The sequence below is a fragment of the Sphaeramia orbicularis genome, chromosome 20 (genome assembly GCF_902148855.1).
Source record: "Sphaeramia orbicularis chromosome 20, fSphaOr1.1, whole genome shotgun sequence".
NCBI classification, from domain to species: domain Eukaryota; kingdom Metazoa; phylum Chordata; class Actinopteri; order Kurtiformes; family Apogonidae; genus Sphaeramia; species Sphaeramia orbicularis.
Genome location: NC_043976.1, coordinates 1,270,657 through 1,295,414, shown reverse-complemented (window position 1 = coordinate 1,295,414; position 24,758 = coordinate 1,270,657). Strand labels below are relative to the sequence as shown.

The window sequence follows — 24,758 nt, the reverse complement described above, 5'->3', positions numbered from 1 at the left end:
CCTGTTCGGCCTGAGGTTCTTCAGCCAGTCTGCCCGGAGGCTCTTCACGCCGTCCCACTGGGAGGTGCTTCAGCCGGTCTCCCCTGTGGTTCTTCATGCCCCTTTTCACCAGGATCCCCTCCACAATCCAGGATGCCCTGGTCTCCATGGGGGCTTTTTTCGTATCTTTGGGGACGTCAGGATGCCGTCCCTTGAGGGGGGGGTCCTGTCAGGATCTGTGCCTATGTGATTTTCAGCTCCTCCCTTTTGGTCATGGACCTGTGTCTGTATGACCCTCAGTTTCTCCTTCTCCTGATTACGTTCATCTGACTCACCTGCTGGCGCTGCATGGCTGCAGCCAATTACCTTCAGCCTATTTAAGGCTTTGGTTTGCAGCCATGCGGCGCTGGTCCATTCTCCTCTTTCCATTCCATAACCCGGACATTCACTCATCTTATCCAAGGACTCTGACTCAGGTTTTGTATGTTTTTTTTTTTTTTTTTTTATGGACTCTGTTTTTTGCTTTAGTTCGTGTTAGGTTTTTTTCATTGTCTAGTTGTCATACTTTGTTAAATAAACCTTTTTTTTTCCTTTCAGTACCGAGCATTTGAGTCCCCCCCCCCCCCATTGTGACAGTCTGTTCTGTTCGGCTCCATATTAAATAAATATTGGGTTGTTGTTGTGGTTCACGTCTGTTCCTGTTCTGACACATGAACGTCATCAACCTGAACCTAAAAGAACCGCACACACTGAACTGAAAGGGTTTGGTTTTCTGGATTATTTTGTTCCTTTTTTGTTCATTTTTATAATAATTGTGTTCATTTTTTGTTCATTTTTATAATGTGTTCATTTTTGAGTCTCAGCTTCACAAAAGTAGTGGAACACATGAATATAAAAACAGGAAAGTGTATAAACCAGATTGGTTTTAACTGTTGTACATTTTCTTGATGATTTTCTGAATTTTTCCTCATTTTCTACATTAATTTGCTCAATGTCTTGAATATTTTATTTGTTTGTTCTTCTGAGTATTTTGTTTATTTCCCAAATGGTTTTGCTCATTTTCTAGACGACTGTTTGTGCATGTGTACAAGTGTGTATGTGTGTCTTATTTCCCATCTCACAGCTGTTGGACTCCTGCTGCTGACCTCTGACCTACAGATGTCCCATGTCCAAATGTCCCTGAACACAACACACGCCCTGCGCTCACATCTGCAGCAGCGGTGAAGGAAACCCACACGAACACGCTCACACTGTCCATCCTTTAAGCCCTTGATCGGCAAGTGACTATTTTTGGTAATTTCTACATACATTGCAAGGCAGTGACATCAACAGTTCCAGTGAGGACAGAGAGTCCACAATCTGAGGTCCAATGTGGTCTCCAGGGTCTGTCAGGTCCAATGTGGTCTCCAGGGTCTGTCAGGTCCAATGTGGTCTCCAGGGTCTGTCAGGTCCAATGTGGTCTCCAGGGTCTGTGAGGTCCAATGTGGGCTCCAGGGTCTGTCAGGTCCACCTCTAATGGAACTAATGTAGAGAATGATGTTCAAATGGGTCATGTGGATGTGGTCCCGGGTCTGGACCAGCACACATGGGGGTCTAATGCACTGGTTCTCAGTCTTTTTCTGTGCCCCCCCTTGGAGGACCATAAACCTCCAGTCCCCCTTAAACCCCATCACCATCATAACAGCGGTGCAGTCACAACTTCTACTGAAAGAAACAGAAATATTGTAAAAATACTTTTTGCTTTTCCGTGAATAATTTGTTGTGCAAATTAAAAATAATTTAGATTTTTTGCTTGAATAAAACAAATAAACAGAACCAAAGAGCAGAACCAGCAGAACCGACCAAGGTTCTAATAGTTTTGGATTTTTCATTCTAGTTTAGTTTTATTTAGTTTGGACTTTTTTTCTCTAATTCAGTTTGTTTTAATTTGTTTTCAGAGCAGGTTTGAGAGTTTTAATTAGTTTTCTTTTTTTTTTTTTTTTTAAATGCTTAGTTTTAGTTTAGTTTAGTTGTAGTTTAGTTTTAGTTTAGTTGTAGTTTAGTTTTAGTTTAGTTTTAGTTGTAGTTTAGTTTTAGTTTAGTTGTAGTTTAGTTTAAATTGTAGTTTAGTTGTAGTGTAGTTTAGTTGTAGTTTAGTTTTAGTTGTGGTTTAGTTTAGTTGTAGTTTAGTTTTAGTTTAGTTGTAGTTTAGTTTTAGTTGTAGTTTAGTTATAGTTTAGTTGTAGTTTAGTTTAAATTGTAGTTTAGTTTAGTTGTAGTTTAGTTTTAGTTTAGTTTAGTTTTAGTTTAGTTTTAGTTTAGTTGTAGTTTGGTTGTAGTTTAGATTTAGTTGTAGTTTAGTTTTAGTTGTAGTTTAGTTTTAGTTTAGTTGTAGTTTAGTTTTAGTTGTAGTTTAGTTTTAGTTTAGTTGTAGTTTGGTTGTAGTTTAGTTTTAGTTGTAGTTTAGTTTTAGTTGTAGTTTAGTTTTAGTTTAGTTGTAGTTTAGTTTTAGTTGTAGTTTAGTTTTAGTTTAGTTGTAGTTTGGTTGTAGTTTAGTTTTAGTTGTAGTTTAGTTTTAGTTTAGTTGTAGTTTAGTTTAGTTTTAGTTCAGTTGTAGTTCAGTTTTAGTTCAGTTGTAGTTCAGTTTTAGTTCAGTTTTAGTTCAGTTGTAGTTCAGTTGTAGTTCAGTTGTAGTTCAGTTGTAGTTCAGTTTTAGTTCAGTTTTAGTTCAGTTGTAGTTCAGTTTTAGTTCAGTTTTAGTTCAGTTGTAGTTCAGTTTTAGTTCAGTTGTAGTTCAGTTGTAGTTCAGTTGTAGTTCAGTTTTAGTTCAGTTGTAGTTCAGTTTTAGTTCAGTTGTAGTTCAGTTTTAGTTCAGTTGTAGTTCAGTTTTAGTTCAGTTGTAGTTCAGTTGTAGTTCAGTGGTCTCTTTTCTCTTCTTCTCTGTGGTCGTATTCAAATCAATCCCAGACAGGACTCTGCTGCTTTAGGCTACGTTTACACGGCAACACTCCGCAAAGATTTCTCCTTTGCGTTATAAAATCATTCCGCGTTAAGACGAAGCCGCTATGATAACGATCTGCGTTAACATGAGTCCGCGAGGACGGCTGAATACGCTGTAGTGGCCATGCCAGACCAGTAGGTGAAGATGTAGAGCTGTAGGGAAACAGTGGCGGTAAAACACGCGCCTGCGCACAAACGATTTCCGGTTTAGACAGCCTTTAAATGAGGAGAAGAAGAAGAGGCGGACAACACTATTTACAAACAACAATGGCGAGTGGTCGTACAAAGACGCAGGACTTCTGTGTCTGGACAGACGAGCTGAGCACAGTTAGCAGCACGTATGTTGTTCTGAAACCGGCCATTGTTGTTGTGGTTGTTCCTTCTTTTTCTGCAGCTTTATTGTGTCATAGAGGCTGGAAAACCAGCTTGGAGGCGCATTACCGCCACCAACTGGCCTGGAGTGGGTTAACTGGCGGTTCTTTTCTGCGCGCGCATGCGGTGACGTCATATTTTACCCCGGAACGCTCCAACTCGCGTTAACACGGAGCTGGAATGTGGAGCGTATCGATAACATTCCACCCTGGACCCTGGTATCAAAAGTTTCCGGATTCAGGCACTCTAGGCACCGTTTCCATGGTAACAGAAGGCTAATCCGCCATGAAATCTTCCCAGAGTCGACTGAATCCTACGCCGTGTAAACGGCCCCTTATTCCATGTTTCCAGGTAGAGTGGGGACCAGAAGACGACTGGAAACCACAGTGAACACAAGTGACGGAGCAAAAAGTGTCGTATGGAGACAGCACAGAAAACTGAGAGAGACAAAGAAATCCACTGAACATCAATCTGACATTGACAAAGACCAAAACCAAGGGAATTTGATCCAGAATTTGTATCTGTTTTAGTTAGTTTAGTAAACACACAATACAGTTTCAGTTAGTTATGGTTTTTTTCTTTTAATTCTAGTTTTTATTTATTTCAGTGAATGAAAATGTTTTTATAATTGTAGTTTTGGTCATTTCGTTAGTTTTCGTTAACGATAATAACCTTGGAACCAGCCCATACAGATGGAAGAGCACACAGGGGACTGATCCAGGACTTTGTGGACTGGTGCCAGTGAAACCACCTCCTGATTAATGCCAGCAAGACCAAGGAAGTGGATGTGGACTTTCGTCGGCCTGTGACATCATCAGCATGTGCTCAGCTGGAAATCAAGTGTAGAACTGTCTTGATTTGTGTTGATGTTGATTTTCCACTTCTTTTGCTCTTGTACTTTTGCTGCTGTAAACCTGGAATTTCCCCTTATGGGACGAAAAAAGGCTTATCTTATCTTATCTTATCTTATCTTATCTTATCTTACCTTACCACCTCTGAATGTTCAACACTCAGACTAAACCTTTAACCTGCCTCAGAAAATGTTCATTTCCTTAAATGTTTTCCTTGTTTAAGGATGGTTTAATGTTTTTCTTCCTCACTTTGTCGTATAATTAAATATTCTCAGGTCACATGATGCAGACGAAGCTGCTTTAAGGTCCAATTATCCCTGAAGTCCACGTCATGTAGGAGCCAATGAAAACACTTAAGGCTCATATTTGTCACGTTGACGTTGAAATCACATGTTGAGTAACAGCAAAGAAAACATTCCACCTTAAACGCTGCTGTCGTTTGTCAAAACCTGATCTGTTCACTGCATCGGCCTGGAGCTGCTTCATCTGATCCAACATGTACAAACACATATGAGGCGTTTAAGGACCTGACACCGGCCTCAAAGGGGTTTGAACTGAAGACCACAAACACATATGAGGCGTTTAAGGACCTGACACCGGCCTCAAAGGGGTTTGAACTGAAGACCACAAACACATATGAGGCGTTTAAGGACCTGACACCGGCCTCAAAGGGGTTTGAACTGAAGACCACAAACACATATGAGGCGTTTAAGGACCTGACACCGGCCTCAAAGGGGTTTGAACTGAAGACCACAAACACATATGAGGCGTTTAAGGACCTGACACCGGCCACAAAGGGGACTCTGGGTTTGAACTGAAGACCACAACCACATAATACATGTGTTTGGTGTAAAACTGCACAAATCAGTTTCACCAGAGGCTGGACACATACTGAGTTTCACCACCAGGAGGCATCACCTATTTTAATTATGTTTTCTTTAACAGTCTTGTAAGGTGACCTTTAGTTTCCTGAAAGGTGCCTATAAATAAAATGTATTATTATTATTATCATCATCATCATCATCATCATTGTTATTACTATTATTATTAGTAGTAGTAGTAGTAGTAGTAGTAGTATTGTTATCATTATCATTGTCATTATTATTACTATAATCCTTCTTCTTCTTCTTATTATTATTATTATCGCTCTCAAATCAAATGTAATGAAAATTTCGGGGCCAGAAAAGCATAAGGTCCAGTAAATAGACAGATCCGCGCCCAGCGTTTAGACTGACCCGGAGGAAGGACAGGTCGTGGTTCTCCTGGGTGTAGGTGACCTCCAGGTTCTCCAGGACCACGGAACAGTTGGAATACATCCGCATCATGTTGTCATAGTGATGGTCACGTGTCCCCAGCAGCGTCAGGTGGTTACTGGTCCCCTGGCAGACTGAAACACAACAAGAACACATTCACACTTTCACCACATTTTATTTAACATGTGGTCCGAACCTCCTCATGCGGAAAAATAATCAAGTTAATTTCGTTCAAATGACTTCTTGATTTTTGGTTCTGAGTGAAAACCGAAGAAACCAGACGATCATTAACCAACACAATGACATGAAAACAACACAAAAGAAAAACTGAAATGAAAACAATGACGTAAACATGACAGAAAAGAAACAACATGAAAATAGGACAAATGAAAACGTGAATGGATGAAGTTTCAATCCACCGGTCATGTCTGGTTTCACAGCTGAACATTCAATGAATAAACTGATGTGAAAGACATTTATTTGTGTTGAAAAATTTTATTTTAGGAGAACATGAAAAACCCTCCAGAACATTTCAGTGAGTAACATCCAAAACTGTGATCGAATATCAAATATATAAATCCATAAACAGATTTTCCCTCAACAGCCTCTTAAAGTGATTCGAAAAAACTTGGAGCCCCCCCTCCCCCCTTTTTTTTTTTCTTCTCTTTTATTTCTTATTTTTAAATTCAGTTTTATTTTATTTACTTATTTATCTATATATTTTCATTATTTATGTGTTTGTTTGTACTCTGTACTGTTCACATGTTAATACTGGATTTGCATCAGCAATTGTCTTATTTCAGGTATGGTGGGATTGTAGGAGGAAACAAAAAGAAAAAATGAAGGAATGGAAGTCTTCTTTGTTACATTACACTGTAAAAAATCGAAATCTGACCAAGTGTATTTGTCTCATTTCTAGTTCAAATATCTGATCCCACTGAAAATCCGACAGAATCACCTACAGAGGAACTGAACACTGAGACAGAACTGATTTACAGACAACAGATCTGCAAAATCTGAGTTCCACTAATCTGAACAAGAGCACTTTCACTTGTTCCACTGGCAGATTTTTTTTTTTGCAATTTTTTTAATTAAGCCAAAAATCTTGAATAAAGCAAAAAATCTTGACTTAAGCAAAAATATCTTGAATTGAGCAAAAAAATCTTGAATAAAACAAAAAATCTTGACTTAAGCAAAAAGTCTTGAATTAAGCAAAAAAAAAATCTTGAAATAGGCTAAAAAAATTCTTGAATAACACAAAAAATCTTGAATTAAGCAAAAAATTTTCAATTAAGCGAAAAAAGACTTGAACTAAGCAAAAAAAAAAAAAAAAAAAATCTTGAATAAAGCAAAAAATGTTGAATAAAGCAAAAAAAAAAAAACAAATCTTGATATAAGAAAAAAAAAATCTTGACTTAAGCAAAACATCTTGAACTAGAAGCACTCGGAGAGCGCAGACCTCCGCCAAGGCTGATCAGTGGGCCCCCCCTCCGTGGGCCCCCCCACCCCAGATCACCACCAAAATTTAATCATTTCTTCCTTATCCCATTTCCAACAAACCCTGAAAATTTCATCCAAATCTGTCCATAACTTTTTGAGTTATGTTGCACACTAACGGACAGACAGACAGACAAACAAACAAACCCTGGCAAAAACAGAACCTCCTTGGCGGAGGTAATTAAGGAAAAAAAAATCTGCCAGTTGAACAAGTGAAAATGCTGTTGGTCAGATTATTTGACCTCAGACTGTGCAGATCTGTTGTCTGTAAATCAGTTCTTCTATCTGAGTGTACAGTTCCTCTGTAGGGGATTCTGTCTGATTACCTCCGCCAAGGAGGTTATGTTTTTGCCAGGGTTTGTTTGTTTGTTTGTTTGTTTGTTTGTCTGTCCGTTAGTGTGCAACATAACTCAAAAAGTTATGGACAGATTTGGATGAAATTTTCAGGGTTTGTTGGAAATGGAATAAGGAAGAAATGATAAAATTTTGGTGGTGATCTGGGGTGGGGGGGCCCACGGGGGGGCCCATTTCCAACAAACCCTGAAAATTTCATCAAAATCTGTCCATAACTTTTTGAGTTATGTTGCACACTAACGGACAGACAAACAGACAGACAGACAAACAAACAAACAAACAAACCCTGGCAAAAACATAATCTCCTTGGCGTGGGGGGGCCCACGGGGGGGGCCACTGATCAGCCTTGGCGGAGGTCTGCGCTCTCCGAGTGCTTCTAGTTTTAAATGTGATCAGATATTTGGAACAGAAATGAGACAAATACACTTGGTCAGAGTTAGATTTTTTACAGTGTACACTGTCATGTTGTTGCCTGTGGAATTGCTTCCAATAAAGAAAGTTAATGAAAAAAAAAAGAGTCAAATATAGAAAATATTCATGAGTCAAATGAAGTAAAACAGCGACTCCCACCAAAGTGAAACGAGTTGACGGTAAACCCACAGAGTGAATGTGTGCTCTGAGTGTGTTCACTTTTCAGACTTTTGGTTTTTCAGATGTTTGCAGAAGTTTGGGTGTTAAAGGGTGAACTTAAAGTTCACCCTTTAACCCTTTAAGGGTTAATCTGTGAACTGTGGGCGGATCCAGACGCTCAGGTGTGGGAACAGGAGGGGGGCGTGGCCTGGCCTGAACTTCCTCCTGGACGGGTTTGACGGAGCCTCGGCCGCTCCACCGCAAATGGAATGAAACCGCACCGGTCCGGACGCCGCCCTAGGCCGCGCTCACCAGACCACGCCTCCACCGCGTCACGAAGGAGTTCAGACAATGGCTGCGGATCAGCTGACGTTCTGCCTGTTCTCCAGACTGAACCGACCTGTGGAACGGTAGAGTCACATGACCCTTTAAACAGGATCATCTGAGAAAAACCACAGCGAAAATAAGGAAAAAAACAAAGAAACGCAACTAGAACTACGAAACATGAAAACATCGAAAGTATGAAACCAGAAAAAAAACGTCTGAAAATATTGAAAAAAACAAACAAACTAGAAGCACTCGGAGAGCGCAGACCTCCGCCAAGGCTGATCAGTGGCCCCCCCCGTGGGCCCCCCCACCCCCGATCACCACCAAAATTTAATCATTTGTTCCTTGTGCCAGTATCAACATTTCCTGAAATTTTTATCCAAATTAAAGGCACAGTAGGCCAAAAAGTAAGGGCACCCCCATTTTTTATATAAATTGAGATAAAATCCGCCTTCTGGATCAGATCCGGATCAGCCTGTGAAATGTGATAGAGGACCCCATTGTCAATTCCTGAGTTAAATTTCATGAGTTTTGGTCAATAATTAAGCGAGATATTGGGAAACGAAAATTTTGGCCCCATTTACCACAATGTTAACGAAAATTTCAAAGTGATCCAGAATCCAGGATTTCTTCAGGATCACCCCCAAAAGTTAATCATTTCTTCCTTATCCCATTTCCAACAAACCCTGAAAATTTCATCCAAATCTGTCCATAACTTTTTGAGTTATGTTGCACACTAACGGACAGACGGACAGACCCTGGCAAAAACAGAACCTCCTTGGCGGAGGTAACAAACTTCAGGTCACGACAAAAACGATGCAAAAGACGCAACTAAACTACGAAAAAGAAGAAAAGAGCCAAACGATGAAACCAGACAAAAACCGTCTGAAAATGTTGAATCCAGAACAACATGAAAAATGTCAAAGTCACGACATGAACAGGGTTCATTTTTTACAGTGGAAATGTTAAAGAGGTCTGTGGGCGGAGCTAAACCCACAGCTGATTTGAACACAATCTCATTGGTTGAAGTCAAAGCAACAGTCAAAATAACCAAGAACCTTCATCCTCCTCTCTCCTCCTCTCTTCTCCTCCTCCTCTCTCCTCCTCTTTCTTCCTCCTCTCTCCTCTTCCTCTCTCCTCCTCCTCTCTCCTCCTCCTCTCTCCTCCTCTCTCCTCCTCTTTCCTCCTCCTCTCTCCTCCTCCTCTCTCCTCCTCTCCCCCTCTCTCCTCTCTCTCCTCCTCCTCTCTCCTCCTCTCCCCTCTCTCCTCCTCTCTCCTCCTCTCTCCTCCTCTTTCTTCCTCCTCTCTCCTCCTCCTCTCTCCTCCTCTCTCCTCTCTCCTCCTCCTCTCTCCTCCTCCTCTCTCCTCCTCTCTCCTCCTCCTCCTCTCTCCTCCTCTCTCCTCCTCTTTCTTCCTCCTCTCTCCTCCTCTCTCCTCCTCCTCCTCTCTCCTCCTCTCTCCTCCTCTTTCTTCCTCCTCTCTCCTCCTCTCTCCTCCTCCTCCTCTCTCCTCCTCTCTCTCCTCCTCTTTCCTCCTCCTCTCTCCTCCTCTCTCCTCCTCTTTCCTCCTCCTCCTTCCTCCTTCATGTCATTTAACTCTTAAATATTTACTTCTGCTTCTGTTTTTCCCTCTGACTCTGGGTTTAAATTGTTGTCTTGGTGCGTTTCGTTATCGTTCCTCGTCACTGTTTGAACTCCTCCTCCTCCTCCTCCTCCTCCTCCTCCTCCTCCTCCTCCTCCTCCTCCTCATCTTAAATCAACCTCCAGCTGATCAAGTCTGGAACCGACTCCTTCCTGTCACATGTTTCACAATAAAAGCCTTGTTAGAACTGGGGGGACGGTCCAGATCCTGTCCAGAACCGTGTCCTGTCCACTGTGTCTGCAGCTGCTCTCTGATTGGCTGAAGGCTCATATGGGATCAGAGCATCCCATTGGTCAGACCCTCTGGGGGGTCACATCTGGACCGGTCTTCCTGTTGTGGACAGAGGCTGGAGGTGGACAGACGTTCAGAACCGTGGTGAGTTCAATGACCCTCAGAATCCTCCCACTCGTCCTCCCTGTGCTCTCCTCCTTCCTTCCTCCTCTCCTTTATTCCCTCCTTTCCTCTCTGCTTTCACTCTTGTGTCGTCCTAAAGGGTTCAAACTCAAACAGCTGAGCGACTTCCATCAGGTCGAGCAGATGCAGAGAAGTCATTTTCAGATGCTTTTATTTTCTGTTAGACTGTAATAATGTGGTTGTGTTATTTTTGTTTAGTAGCATTTTTGTGTTAATATTGTTGATTTGTGTGTGTTGTTTTCATCCACTAGTGTTTTTTGTAACTTTTTGTCCCATGTAGTTGTGTTTCTTTGTGTGTGTTGTTTTCATTCAGTTGTGTTTTTTGCATTATTAGGCCTGAGCCGAGTACAGACAGCGCAGGGCCTGTTGGGTCTGCGGTGGGTCTGCAGTGGGCCTGTTGGGTCTGCGGTGGGCCTGTTGGGTCTGCGGTGGGCCTGTTGGGTCTGCGGTGGGCCTGTTGGGTCTGCGGTGGGCCTGTTGGGTCTGTAGTGGGCCTGTTGGTTCTGCACTGGGCCTGTTGGGTCTGCAGTGGGCCTGTTGGGTCTGTAGTGGGTCTGTAGTGGGCCTGTTGGGTCTGCGGTGGGCCTGTTGGGTCTGCGGTGGGCCTGTTGGGTCTGCGGTGGGCCTGTTGGGTCTGCGGTGGGCCTGTTGGGTCTGTAGTGGGCCTGTTGGGTCTGCGGTGGGCCTGTTGGGTCTGTAGTGGGCCTGTTGGTTCTGCACTGGGCCTGTTGGGTCTGCAGTGGGCCTGTTGGGTCTGTAGTGGGTCTGTAGTGGGCCTGTTGGGTCTGTGGTGGGCCTGTTGGGTCTGTGGTGGGTCTGTAGTGGGCCTGTTGGGTCTGTGGTGGGCCTGTTGGGTCTGTGGTGGGCCTGTTGGGTGTGTCTCCACTCTCACTCATATTCACATTCACATCAGTCAGACCTTTCCGAACATGTCCATGACGTGGACACGCCCACATATTTACACCTGCTCTGAATGAATGGGAGTCAATGGGCCACGCCCACTCGGGGTCAGTCACGTGTGTGTAAGTGCACGACACGTGACCTCTGACCCCACAGACACGTGGGGGCCCTGAAGAGCTTTCAAATAAGGCCAAATACGTGCTTGCCACGGAAACGGCTATATTGGTCTTGCTCAGATTATTATTATTTTTATTTTTATTTATTTACTTAGTTTCCTTCTCCTGCTCTTTGAGCTCAAATTTGACCCCCTGAACATTTACGAAAACTCAAGAAATTTTGCCCAAAATTCAGAAATGTGCAAAATTGAATTTACATATAGGTTTCGTAGATGTCAGTAAAGAAATGCTGCAACAGCGCCCCCTTGAAAAGTGGAACTACATTACGCCAATGGAAGCACATCCAATGTAAAGTCTGTCATAAAGCCATGAAAGTCGGTGCACAGATTCAACATGAGGAGACAAACAAAATATTATTATGGCCATGCTGAGTCAGCGTTTTCGCTGTCGTCGTATTTTAACTATCTCCTCCTTGGGCATTTGGCCAAATGAGCTCAAACTTGGTGTACAGTATCTAGAACAGTGGGGCATTAAAACTTAGCCAAAGTTTTGGGATCGGTGTCACCGTTTTTGTGCTATGAGGTCGCAAACTTTGCAAAGTTTTTTCTGACGTGTACCATTACAAAACTTACTTCATCTCGGACATACGAGCACCAATTTGGCTCAAATTTGAATCAGACGTCTATCTCCCAGGCCTACACCCATTCATCAAAAGAAATCGCCATTTTGCTCTATAGCGCCCCCTACAGATTTACCTTTATGAAAATTGCATCAGTTTGGACAAACGAACACCGATTTGGCTCAACTTTGACTCAGCGGTGCATCTCACAGGCCTACACCCATGCAGCAGAAGACATTGAAATTTGGTGCTAGAGCGCCACCTGCTGAACGATGGACATCCTTGTACTGGACGTGCCTGTGGTGAGGGCCTTTCAATGCCGCCTGCGGCTTTAATTTTTGTTTCTTTTTTCATTTTTAAGTCATTCTCAAATGGTTTTCTTTTTTGTTATACTGTACTAATGCAATGTAGTTGTGCTATTTTTGTGCAGTTGCATTTTTGTGTTAATTTTCTGTATTTGTTTGTGTCACAGCTGTGTGTTTTCTGTTTTTTTCCATTTAATTGTGTTTTTTGTTTTCATTTGGTTGCATTCTTTGTGTATTTCTTCTTTTGTTCAGTTAGGTATTTTGTGTTATCCTCATGTAATTACATATTTGTGTTATTTTTGTATAGGTGCCTTCTTTGTGGTGTTTTCACTGAGCTGTGTAATTTGTGTAATCTTTATATAATTTATAAATAATTTTTGGTGTTTTTTTTTTCGTGCATTTGTGTTTATGTTTTATTTTTGTGTGATTGCTTTATCTGTGTTGTTTTCATTCAATTGTGTTTTTTTAATTGTGGTAGTTCTCTTCTTTGTGTTATTTTTGTGTAATTTCATTCTTTGTGTTATTTTTGCGTTGTTTCATTCTTTGTGTTATTTTCATTTTGTGGTGAATGGAATCTTTGATTGACAGCTGTGGTGGTTAATTTACATGAACATCTGATGAACTTTAACTTCTTTACTGTTTCAATAAACTCCTGTTTGGTCTAAATCTGGTCACTTGTGGTTCCTAAAAGGCCTCTTGGTTCCTGGTTTCAGGGTGGATGCAACGAGGACAGGCTGATAAAAAAAGAGGACGACCCAGAAAAGTGGCAGAGCGAGTTCGTCCAAACACCGTCAGCTGAGTCAGCACAGGAAGACGACTGCGGATTCAACAGGTCGGCTTCTTCACGTCCGTTCTGTCTCTGATTCATTTATTTGTTTGAGCTGTTGGGCGGCGGCGCTCATTTAGCACCACATGGATTAATCCGCCGTAGAATATAGTTCCTGGTGCAATTTGCTCTTTCACAGAATGACATCAAACTAAAGAAAACAGTTAACGGAAAACTTCAGAAACACTCCTAGAAAATCATTCTGTTGGGTTTGTTTCCGGCCAATCAGCTGCTGTTGTCGGGCAGAAGAAACCAATCAGCACTGCACTGTAAAAAAAAATCTGTAATTGAATAGAATTTTCACTGTTTATTTGACAGATTTTTCCTGTATTTTTCAGATACAGGAAAATATCAATGAAATGACAAAAACAGACTGTGATTTCACATGTCAAATGGAAAAGAACAGGAAAAAACTGGAACTGTGAAGAACCAGAAAATTTATATTTTTTAAAATAATTTTTTTCTTTTTTCACAGAAAAATACAGTTCAAATACATTTGCAAATGTATCATAATTTCACAAATATTTATTTTCTATTCATGAGATTAAACTGTTAATTTAAAGTTTAATACTGTAAAAAATAAATAAATAAATAAAACCAGATAAAATTACTGACAATTAACGGTAACAGAAGTATTAGTTCTGTCAGTTGAACCAGACTTGTTTGTTCATTGACAAATATCTTGTGTAATTACAGGAGGTTTCACAACACAAATATTGAATAAATGTATTTTTGTGAATGTATAACATGTATAAGCACTGATAAACTGTCCAAATACAGTTTTTATCAGTGGATTGGACAACTGAGTCTCACTGAAAATTATTTATATATTTATAGGGAATTGGATTGTTTTAATACATGTAAATATTCTTTATTAAACATTAAAATGTAAAAAAAAAAAAAAAAAAAAAGCAAAATCTCATGTAAAGTTAGGGCAAAAACTGTATGTGAATTATGGAAAATTACTGTATTTTTATGAGATGGTTATTTTCTGTTATTTTACAGTATTTTTTCGGCGCCCCTGCTGCCAGAATATTACCATTTGTTTACAAGTTGTTGTTTTTTTTTTACAGTGTGGTTCTGAACTTTTACATTGTTGCAGCTCAGAACCAAAGCCGTCGCCATGGTTACAGACTCCTCCCAAACTCAGGCAGATGTTTAATCTCAGACTGACCATTCAGTTTTATCTGTGTTGTGATTTGTATCTGCAGTAGGTGAAATGCACCCTGGGAGTTGTAGTTAGTTGACTTATCCACCTGCTTTGTGCCTTTAAAATTTTATCATAAAGGCCCTTTTTTTTTTCATCTCTTTGGACAGATTCATGTCTGAAACCGTTACTACACCTGTGGTTTGGGTTTGGTTTCAGTTTCTTAGGGGTTTTTTTGGAGAGTTTACAGATTGATGAGTGACATTTCACCATCTGTCGTCTTTTTTTAAACGTCTGTCGTCTTTGTGAAGCGTCTGCAGAGTAGATGTAATCCACTGGAAACATGCTCATACTTCAAATGACGCGTCCAACCTGTTCTTGAACAAACACCTGTTGCGTAAGTCGGGCTGTGAAATCCTCGCCGTAGATTCTTTGCGTTCATTGGCTCTGTTTACACAGATGACACGTATTCAATGAACTGAACTCATCCTCCAGCTCGTCTGTTTACATGAACGGCAGCTAAAGGGATCGGACTAAACATGTATTTACATGAACCAAAGTATTTAATCACATCTGAAGTGTATTCACATGAGCACATGGATCCACCAGATGTGAGTCTGATGGAGACCAAACGCATTCAGTTCCATTTGTTCATTCAGCAGATCAGTGCTTTATTCTACTCATGACCCTTCAGTCGTTTTAAGTCTCAACTGGATCCAAACGTACACAACTACCCCATAAATAAGTATTGGAATCAGAATAATCTAAATGATTATGTGATTCTGATTTTTTACATTTTTTTTATTTGACAAATGTTCTGGTCAAATACACAGAACCAGCACTACTTCCTGTCACTGCCTTTCTAAATAAAATAAGTTAAAATAGATGATGAAGTTATTTTTATTTTTGTTTTGCTGTTTGTGAAATAGAAAATTCATATGATTTCATATTAAATAATTACATGTTTTTGTTTTGTAAAGTGTGTAATTCATGATGCTAACAATGGAAAAGATCACCTATTTTCTGCATTAATTACTTACTATAAATGTTTTAATCAAAATGCTATAAATCTGGTAAGATTTCCAAAGAATGTCAACTTTTTTTGCAATTTTGTCTTATTCTAATAGAACTGGAAAAACACTGAACTCAAAAACTAATGTTAGCTGTTATTAGCTCACTGAATTATGGGACATGCTGTTCGTGTGCTAGCTTATGTGAGCTACTCATTACTAACTGGATCATATTAGCCACTGTTGGCTCATTAATCAGAATCAGAATATACTTTATTGTCATTGTACTCATGTTACAATGAAATTAAAAATTAGCTAGCTAATATTAGTTGCTGTTATCTCATTGGACCATGTTGGCTAAACTTTATAAATTAAAAAAAGAAAGTTGTCTTTACTTTCAATATCTTTGATGTTAGTTGAAGTTACCTTGTTAATGTTAGCCACTTTTAGCTAACCGGATCAGATTAGCTGTTGTTAGCTCACTGAACTGTGTTAGCTCTTCCTAGTTTACTGAGTAATTTTAGCTTCTATTAGCTGGCTGGATAACGTTCAGTGTGTTTGGATCACTGGAGAAACTGGACCATGTCACCAAACACATTTAATCTGAAGAACAAAGTTGTCTTCAGTTCTAGTGTCTTCCATGTTAACTTATGTTTTGCTTGCTAGCTAATGTTCAATCAATTATTCAAACTTTACTTGTATACAGGGTCTGCACATCCGTCACTGCCCCCAGGCCACGCCCCTCTTAGCCTAGGCCACGCCCCTCTCAGTCAGACTGAGTGTCTTAAACCAACCTGCTCAACATGACGGAGTATAGCAGTAAACACAGCCAGAGCAAAGGAGCATGGGAAATCTGAAATGAAATGAAGGACAGTTGGACTGGACATGGATCTGTACCAGCTACCAAAGAACAAGTGGTCCAGAACTAGGACCAGAACCAGCTGATCCAAAGGGTCTAAAAATAGGGCCCAGAACCAGCTGATCCAAAGGGTCTAAAACTAGGACCCAGAACCAGCTGATCCAAAGGGTCTAAAAATAGGGCCCAAAACCAGCTGATCCAAAGGCTCCAAAACTAGGGCCCAGAACCAGCTGATCCAAAGGGTCTAAAACTAGGGCCCAGAACCAGCTGATCCAAAGGGTCTAAAACTAGGACCCAGAACCAGCTGATCCAAAGGCTCCAAAACTAGGGCCCAGAACCAGCTGATCCAAAGGCTCCAAAACTAGGACCAGAACCAGCTGATCCAAAGGGTCTAAAACTAGGACCAGAACCAGCTGATCCAAAGGGTCTAAAACTAGGGCCCAGAACCAGCTGATCCAAAGGGTCTAAAACTAGGACCCAGAACCAGCTGATCCAAAGGCTCCAAAACTAGGGCCCAGAACCAGCTGATCCAAAGGCTCCAAAACTAGGACCAGAACCAGCTGATCCAAAGGGTCTAAAACTAGGACCAGAACCAGCTGATCCAAAGGCTCCAAAACTAGGGCCCAGAACCAGCTGATCCAAAGGGTCTAAAACTAGGACCAGAACCAGCTGATCCAAAGGGTCTAAAACTAGGGCCCAGAACCAGCTGATCCAGAGGGTCCAAAACTAGGGCCCAGAACCAGCTGATCCAAAGGGTCTAAAACTAGGGCCCAGAACCAGCTGATCCAAAGGGTCTAAAACTAGGGCCCAGAACCAGCTGATCCAAAGGCTCCAAAACTAGGGCCCAGAACCAGCTGATCCAAAGGGTCTAAAACTAGGGCCCAGAACCAGCTGATCAAAAGGGTCTAAAACTAGGGCCCAGAACCAGCTGATCCAAAGGCTCCAAAACTAGGGCCCAGAACCAGCTGATCCAAAGGGTCTAAAAATAGGGCCCAGAACCAGCTGATCCAAAGGGTCTAAAACTAGGGCCCAGAACCAGCTGATCCAAAGGCTCCAAAACTAGGGCCCAGAACCAGCTGATCCAAAGGGTCTAAAACTAGGGCCCAGAACCAGCTGATCCAAAGGGTCTAAAACTAGGGCCCAGAACCAGCTGATCCAGAGGGTCCAAAACTAGGGCCCAGAACCAGCTGATCCAAAGGCTCCAAAACTAGGGCCCAGAACCAGCTGATCCAAAGGGTCTAAAACTAGGGCCCAGAACCAGCTGATCCAAAGGGTCTAAAACTAGGGCCCAGAACCAGCTGATCCAGAGGGTCCAAAACTAGGGCCCAGAACCAGCTGATCCAAAGGCTCCAAAACTAGGGCCCAGAACCAGCTGATCCAAAGGGTCTAAAACTAGGGCCCAGAACCAGCTGATCCAAAGGGTCTAAAACTAGGGCCCAGAACCAGCTGATCCAAAGGGTCTAAAACTAGGGCCCAGAACCAGCTGATCCAGAGGGTCCAAAACTAGGGCCCAGAACCAGCTGATCCAAAGGCTCCAAAACTAGGGCCCAGAACCAGCTGATCCAAAGGGTCTAAAACTAGGGCCCAGAACCAGCTGATCCAAAGGGTCTAAAACTAGGACCAGAACCAGCTGATCCAAAGGGTCTAAAACTAGGGCCCAGAACCAGCTGATCCAAAGGGTCTAAAACTAGGACCAGAACCAGCTGATCCAAAGGGTCTAAAACTAGGGCCCAGAACCAGCTGATCCAAAGGGTCTAAAACTAGGACCCAGAACCAGCTGATCCAAAGGTCATTTCCAGTCCAGCGTGGACTGACCCCAGTGAATCTATGCAGGATCTACTGGGACTGAGCAGATTTACTGAGTCTAGTTCAGATCCAGTCCTTTATCCAACACAGATACTACTGCTGTGGACCAGCAGGGCACCACTGCATTCTGGGAAATTAGGATATTTTTCTCATCTGGTTTTAAATTACAACATTATTCTTGTAATATTATGGCTTTAGTGTCGGAATATGACGACTTTAATCTCATAAACGAATGACATTTTTGAGTTTTTTTTATAACTACGACTTTATTCTCAGAACATTGTGATTCTTTTTGTATTTGACTTTATTCTCATAAAATTCCAGGTTTTATCTCCATATTTTCTGACTTTCTTCTGGTAGTGCCCAGTGTTTTTCTTTTCTTCTGTGGTCCTAATACTCCGTCGTAGCTTTATTCTCCAGTTCCTCCGTATTTGTAAAACTAGGTTGGCCTCAGTTTCAGTTAGTTTACTAATCATGTAGGAGCACAAGGTTCACAATCACAAAATGAGACAAAAACCAGGAAAGATCTGATCATGAAACCAAGAGCTGCACTAAGAAGGAGCGTTAGCCAAAACAATAGGTCATTTCAGGTCTGATTGGACCCAAAAATACAGCATCAGTGAATGTTAGCTGACCCCAAACAGGATCCACAGATCTAGGTTTGGTTTCTTGGATTTGTGGATCCATCTCCTTCTGTTTTCTTTGTCTTTGGGTGTCTGTAAAACGATAGCTCCCACTGCTTTAAGAACCTGAAAATACAATCAACCAACAGCAGCTCTGGTAGTTTACCGGCCGACAGGCCGTAAACTATTGTCATCTGTCGTCCGTTACAAAACTGTCAATCGTCTTTTTCTCCCAAACTCCAGTTGTGATTGACTTCAGACTTGGTATACAGCTTCTTTATGATGATGTCAACAAAAGTTAGTGAAATTATTTGGATCTGGATCTGATTCTGGATTTGGTGCCACTTTGAAAAATGTCCCCATTATAAGCGATAGGAAGTGGATGGATGCAATAACTCAGTAAATCTAAATGATCTCCAGTGTAAATTTTTCCAGTCCAGCCCTGATGGGGAGATGAGCCAAACATGGACTATTTCTGTAATAGAAGGAATACACAGAACTGGGGGAGAAGAAATGGATCAGGATACATTTACCTAAGCTTTGAATTTGGCCGCTAAGATACAGGGCCACTGGTCCGATTTTGGATTCAGTATTGTTCTTCAGTTTAGACAGGACTGAAGCCAACGCTGTCACTCATCTCCCTCTTTCTGACACTCAGTGGGCGGAGCCACGGTGACTTCGTCTAGTGCTGACGTCACATGCAGACCCTCTATAGCATTTTTCATATATATTACATGTAAGACAAAGTGCTTTAGGCATTTACGCAGCTTTAAGCTGTACTGAACGTAATAAACTAATATGTGAAGTTAAGGCAGAAATGTCTGTTCAAAATCAACATGTTCTTAAGTTCAGACTGTTTTCCTTGTTTTTCATTTAGACCAACTTAATAAAATAACTTATCAGCTGATTTAAATGTGTACATGTAACAAACTTAATTTTTTGAGCAGAGAAAGCTCTTGATTTTAAGCTTAACTTACTAACTCCATGAATCATTTTTTAGAGTGTAACTTATTATTATTATTATTATTATTATTATTATTATTATTATTAATAACTGTAGACCTTAGGGAAATTGAATGAGTTTAGAGTAAAAGTTCAAATAATACATAAATTAGTCATAGTTCTAATCCTATATATATTCCTGTAAACAGTAGCTGTTGTCTGCTCAATGAATAGTGTGATAAAAAACAGATTTGATGAAAAAACTGGATCTGCTAGCTTTCTATATTTCATTTTATCCAGTAAAACCAAGGTTAACCTCAGTTTATTAGCTCTTACTTTTATTTAAACTTCCTCGACAGGACACTGTGTTTTTTTCACACGTATACATGTATTTAAAAGGTTTGAGTTGGAAATGAAAACTACCGGAGGCAGACGTGGAACATGTTTGGACTGAAGCGTCTTATCAGTTGTGACCGAAGTCAAGGTTTTACAAACACAGATGTTTGGTTTGACTCGTCACCGTGAAAAGAACATTTCCGCCTGCCCTCGTCAAACTTGAATCCTCCGACTGTTGGAGGTGAAATCTGTTCATTTACTGAAACCTCACCCTGGACTCACTCCAACTCTTTTACATAAACGCAGCAGCGGCGTCGGCCAATCAGAGCGCAGATACGGAGCTTTCACAACTTCCAGAAAGAAGACGAACAGATCAAACACACCTGAACCTGAGGCCGTCCCTGACTCCGCCTCCTCCTGACTCCGCCTCCTCCTGGTGTTTGTCAGGACGGTGGAATGTGGGTGAATGATGGCTAATGACTTTAAGGCTGCTGACTGGACTGGACTGGACAACACGCTGCCTGTTCACACACTGACAACACAACGCTTGTCGTCTGGACGTCCGCACACTGACACTCTGTGTTTACACAGACAATGAAAGCTCATGTTTCCACTGGTGGGACGCCCAGACCCATTTACACCTCAGCCACGAAAACATGAGAGCTGACCGTTTGACCAGGTCCAGGTAACGTTAGGTCACATGACGGGTTTCCAGGAAAGAAAGCAAACGAACACTGAAAACAGTGTCTGAGGAAAAAGACAAAACAGTTCAACAAAATCAAAAGACGTGAAAGGTGCAAAATACAAAAATAATTGACAAAAAAAAAATCAGACCCAAAAAAGATTTTTTTTAAAATGAAAATGATTCAAAACCTGAACTTATGCTGCGTTCCAGTCCACCTGTAACTGGTGTTTTTCCATCCTTCTACTGGTGAAAATGCACTGGAATGTTCAGTCAAACCTGGGACTTCCACCAGTGAGCTCGTACTAGCCCACGTCTGTCAAACTCCTGTTCTTTCAGGTTCCACATTCAGTCAGATCTGATCTGCAGTGGACCCAACCAGTAAAATAAGAACAGAAGAACCCAGAAATAATGACAACTAACAATTTGTGTCTGTGTTTTAATGAAAAAAACAAACATTAAATTATGAAAATACTTACTTTTACAAACTATCCAAACAAAAAAGATGTGAATAACCTGAAAAAACGGACATTTCTTCAGTAAAATCAGTGTAATTTTCTCAGTCTTCTTCCTCCACTTCTCATTAGTCCATGTGCATTCTGGATCAGATCTCCAAAGACACTAAACACTGAGGAACAGGAAGAAAAGAGTTCAAACTGGACTGAATTTAATACAGACATTTCAGGTTGGACACATTTGTTCAGGTTAGTCACATTTTATTGGTACAGGAGAGTTTGGAAATGGAAAGGGTTTCATAGTTTAATGTGATTTTTGCACTAAAACAAAGACAAACATGTGCAGTTGTCATTATTTACAGACATAATGTAATTTTTTTTTTTCCCATCAAACCCAGTAGTAAATCTGCAGTGGTTCTTCTGTGTGGGTTCTTCTGCTGTTCTTATTGGACTGTAGATCAGATTGGTCTGGATGTGGAACCCACACTAACATGAGTTCCACAGCCTGGACTGTGGAGTTTAGACACTTTGGAAATTCATCCCAGGGGTGGGACTGGAACCTTTGGGGGGACGCATTTGGAACCTGGGACGCATGTTTGAGACCCCTGGACTAGATCCATGTTCTCCCAGTTCTGAGTTCTGACGTCACGTAGCAGTGGCGTTCCCCGTGGATGTGGTGTTTATGCAGACGGTTTATTAAAACAAGGTATTGCTCTGACATTATTTCTCTGTAAATGTTCTGTATAATCAGCAGCTGCTCTAGTGTTCGCTAGTTTTCAGTCCAATGAGGACAAGAATAAATTAACTCTTTCATGCATGAATTATGAGAACCTTAATCAATCCATCATTTTTTTCCCCGAGTTTTTTTATTCCTCTTTAGACATTCAAATAACAATGCAATTGAAAATATTTTTATGAACCCATTTTTCATGGAGTTGCATAAATGTCCACTCAGCTGGACACCATGGGTTTAATTTTTGAAGCAAAGAAACGTGTATTTACTGATCTACTGTATGAAAACTATGCTGCTAATCTGATGTTTTCTCACATTTTAGCATACTCATACTCTAATACTAGTCATTACTCACTTCATGGAGATAATATGCAAAAAAAAAAAAGAGAAAAAAAACCCAACAACAAACCTTTTTTGTTGTTAATTAGTCTAAAAAAAAAAAGAGCAATTGCTGTACACTCAAACCTGTTAGTGCGGATCAGGTTTATCCAGAACAGCAGAGTTACAGGAATGGTCTGAATGTCAGTGTAGATGATGCATGAGTGTCCACTGTGTTGGCTGATCTGGAACTACAACAACCAAACCCATGAATATACAAGAGAACAGCTGGAGAACAACTGTCCACTGGAGTGACCACTGGAGTGACCACTGTGCATGAAAGGGTTCAAACCAAATCTGAATCCAAACATACAAAGAACATCGAAGGTAGAACAGCTTCTCTGGCCTTATGCACCGTTTTTCCTCCTCTGTTTCCCTCAAATAAGTAAAGAACAAACACCTTTAGGATAGAAATGACTATAAACAAACATAACGTATGCTCCACCATGCTGGTTTGTTTACATTTAACTCCCATAATTCCTTGCGCTCAGGCAGTTTGGCCTGACTTGCCTGGAACGATACAAAGTTGTGAGTCGTGGTTTGAAGTTGTGACTTGTGGGCTCAAAAAACAGCCTGGAATGCAGCATAAATCAAGATTTTTTGCTAAATTTGAGATTATTTTTGCTTAATTCAAGCTTTTTTTTTACTTAATTGAAGATTTTTTTTTTTTTGCTTCATTCAAGATTTTTTCCTTAATTCAAGCTAATTTTTTTTTTTTTTTGCTTAATTCAATTCAAGACTGTGGAATTTTTGTACTTTGCAAAAACATCCCACAGGCCGGATCCTTTGGCGGGACGCAAGTTTGACACCCCTGATTTATATTCAAACATGACAAAAATATGGACATAAAGGCTGGAATAAACGTATGTTATGATAAAAATCTGTTAATTACACAGTGACTGCTGTGTGATCAATAAGGTTGTGGACACTTTTCCTCTGGTTCTCCATCTGAAAATAGGTCAAACCAACTGCACATGAGCCAGAAGTCGTCCAACGTCAACGCTTTTATTGGATTTCCAGACAAAACACGGACGCTGAAGTCTTCCACTAAAAACACAAAGAGACGAATGAGTTCCCGATGGGAGTCGCAGCTGAAACCACCACACTTCGTCTTCTCTAACTTTTAACCTCCCGTCGTCTTAATTTATGCGACTGCGAAAATGAAACAACAGGAAATCCATCTTCATCAAAGATCAAAGACCAGAGGACGAGAACAAGAAGAAGAACGGGAATAAAGACTGAAAAACACCCAGAACTTGAGGATCTGGACTTTTTTTTTCTTTTCCTCTGTGTGTTTGGAGTCTGAAAGTATCTGAAGTGAAATGATCCATTAGTTTGAAAAGATTTAAGTGGATGAAATAATAAGACGACACATCAGACGATTTCACACAACGACGCGACAACGACGGAAAAGACGAAAAAAGTGTACGAGGTCAAAGAGGAAAACAATTCAACAAAATGAAAGTTACACAAAAGATGCAATACATACTCAAAAATAAAATAATAACTAAAAGAAAACAATAAAAACAATGCAACAAAATTAAAACCACACAAAAAACTGGAAAACAATGTAAAAAGTGCAACAAGAAAAGAACAATAAAAAAAGAAACCGGAAAAACACCCCAAAATTTCAAAAGACGCAAAAACAATCGAGAAAGACACAAAATGTAGAAAAAAAAACCAGAAAAGACAAATGAGTCAAAAACAGAAAAAAAAACAAAAACAACTAAACATGGTGCAAAAAAAGAAAAAGTGTAAAATACGACTCATTGAATCAATCAGAAAAAAAAAAATCACACACGAACAAAACGAAGAAACAACGGAAAAGATCAAACAGTCGACAGAAAGGTCAGGTTCTGGTCCTGGTTCTGGTCCTGGTTCTGGTTCTTGTTCTAGTTCTGGTTCTAGTCCTGGCTCTAGTCCTGGTTCTGGTACTAGTCCTGGTTCTGGTACTAGCTCTGGCTCTGGTCTTGGTTCTGGTTCTGGTCTTGGTCCTGGTTCTGGTTCTGGTTCCCTGTCTCCTTCTAAAAGGACTGGACCTGATAATCATTTTGGACCTGTTGCTGCTGAATGCAGGTGACCTCTGTGACCTCTGACCTTTAACACAGGCTTTTATGTGAACTGTTGAACTGGAGGATTGTTTTCCATTCCAACCGTTCTGTGGTTTAGTTTGTTTGTTTTTTATCCTTTTATCTTTTAGGAACAAACAGATTCAACGTTGACCCGAGGCCAAATATTCACTTTAATAATCGGATCAATAAACCCATCCGTGGGGGCTGGTGGTTCCATGTGGACCGGACTGTCCTGGATTCAGTCTGGGGTTAAGTGCTTTTATGGATCTGGAGTTTTCAGACCGTTTCATCTGTGACCGCTGTAAAAAGAACACTGGGTTGAAGGTTTGAGTCCTGATTTTTTAGTTTTGAAGATGAAAAACTGCAGTTTGTAAAATGTGAAAATGTGACAAATAAAGACACGCCCAGGATGTCCATATAAGGACATGTCTGTTATCCCCACTGTCATTTACCCAGGATGCACCTGCAACACAGATCTGGGACACACGGGCGTTAAAGGGTTAAAATGGGTCTGTTTTCTCATTGGCTGAGTCCAGGGTGTGTTTTTTTTTTTTTAGACACAGTGTCCTTGTATCTGCAGGAATGTTTCACACACATGAGAAACACAGGCCTCATGTGGGCCCACAGACCACGGCCTGATCCAGTCCACCGACCCTCATGTGGGCCCACAGACCACGGCCTGATCCAGTCCACCGACCCTCATGTGGGCCCA

At 41.0% G+C, this 24,758-nt stretch overlaps 1 protein-coding gene across 1 annotated transcript in view; it reads right to left on the bottom strand.

The window, feature by feature from the left end:
- The window catches only part of LOC115411482 (melanoma receptor tyrosine-protein kinase-like), an 89,818-nt gene that overhangs the window by 44,470 nt on the left and 20,590 nt on the right, over positions 1 to 24,758 (bottom strand). The window contains 1 exon segment of the mRNA XM_030123639.1: positions 5,417 to 5,568. Within this exon segment, the coding sequence (XP_029979499.1) occupies positions 5,417 to 5,568 (152 nt within the window).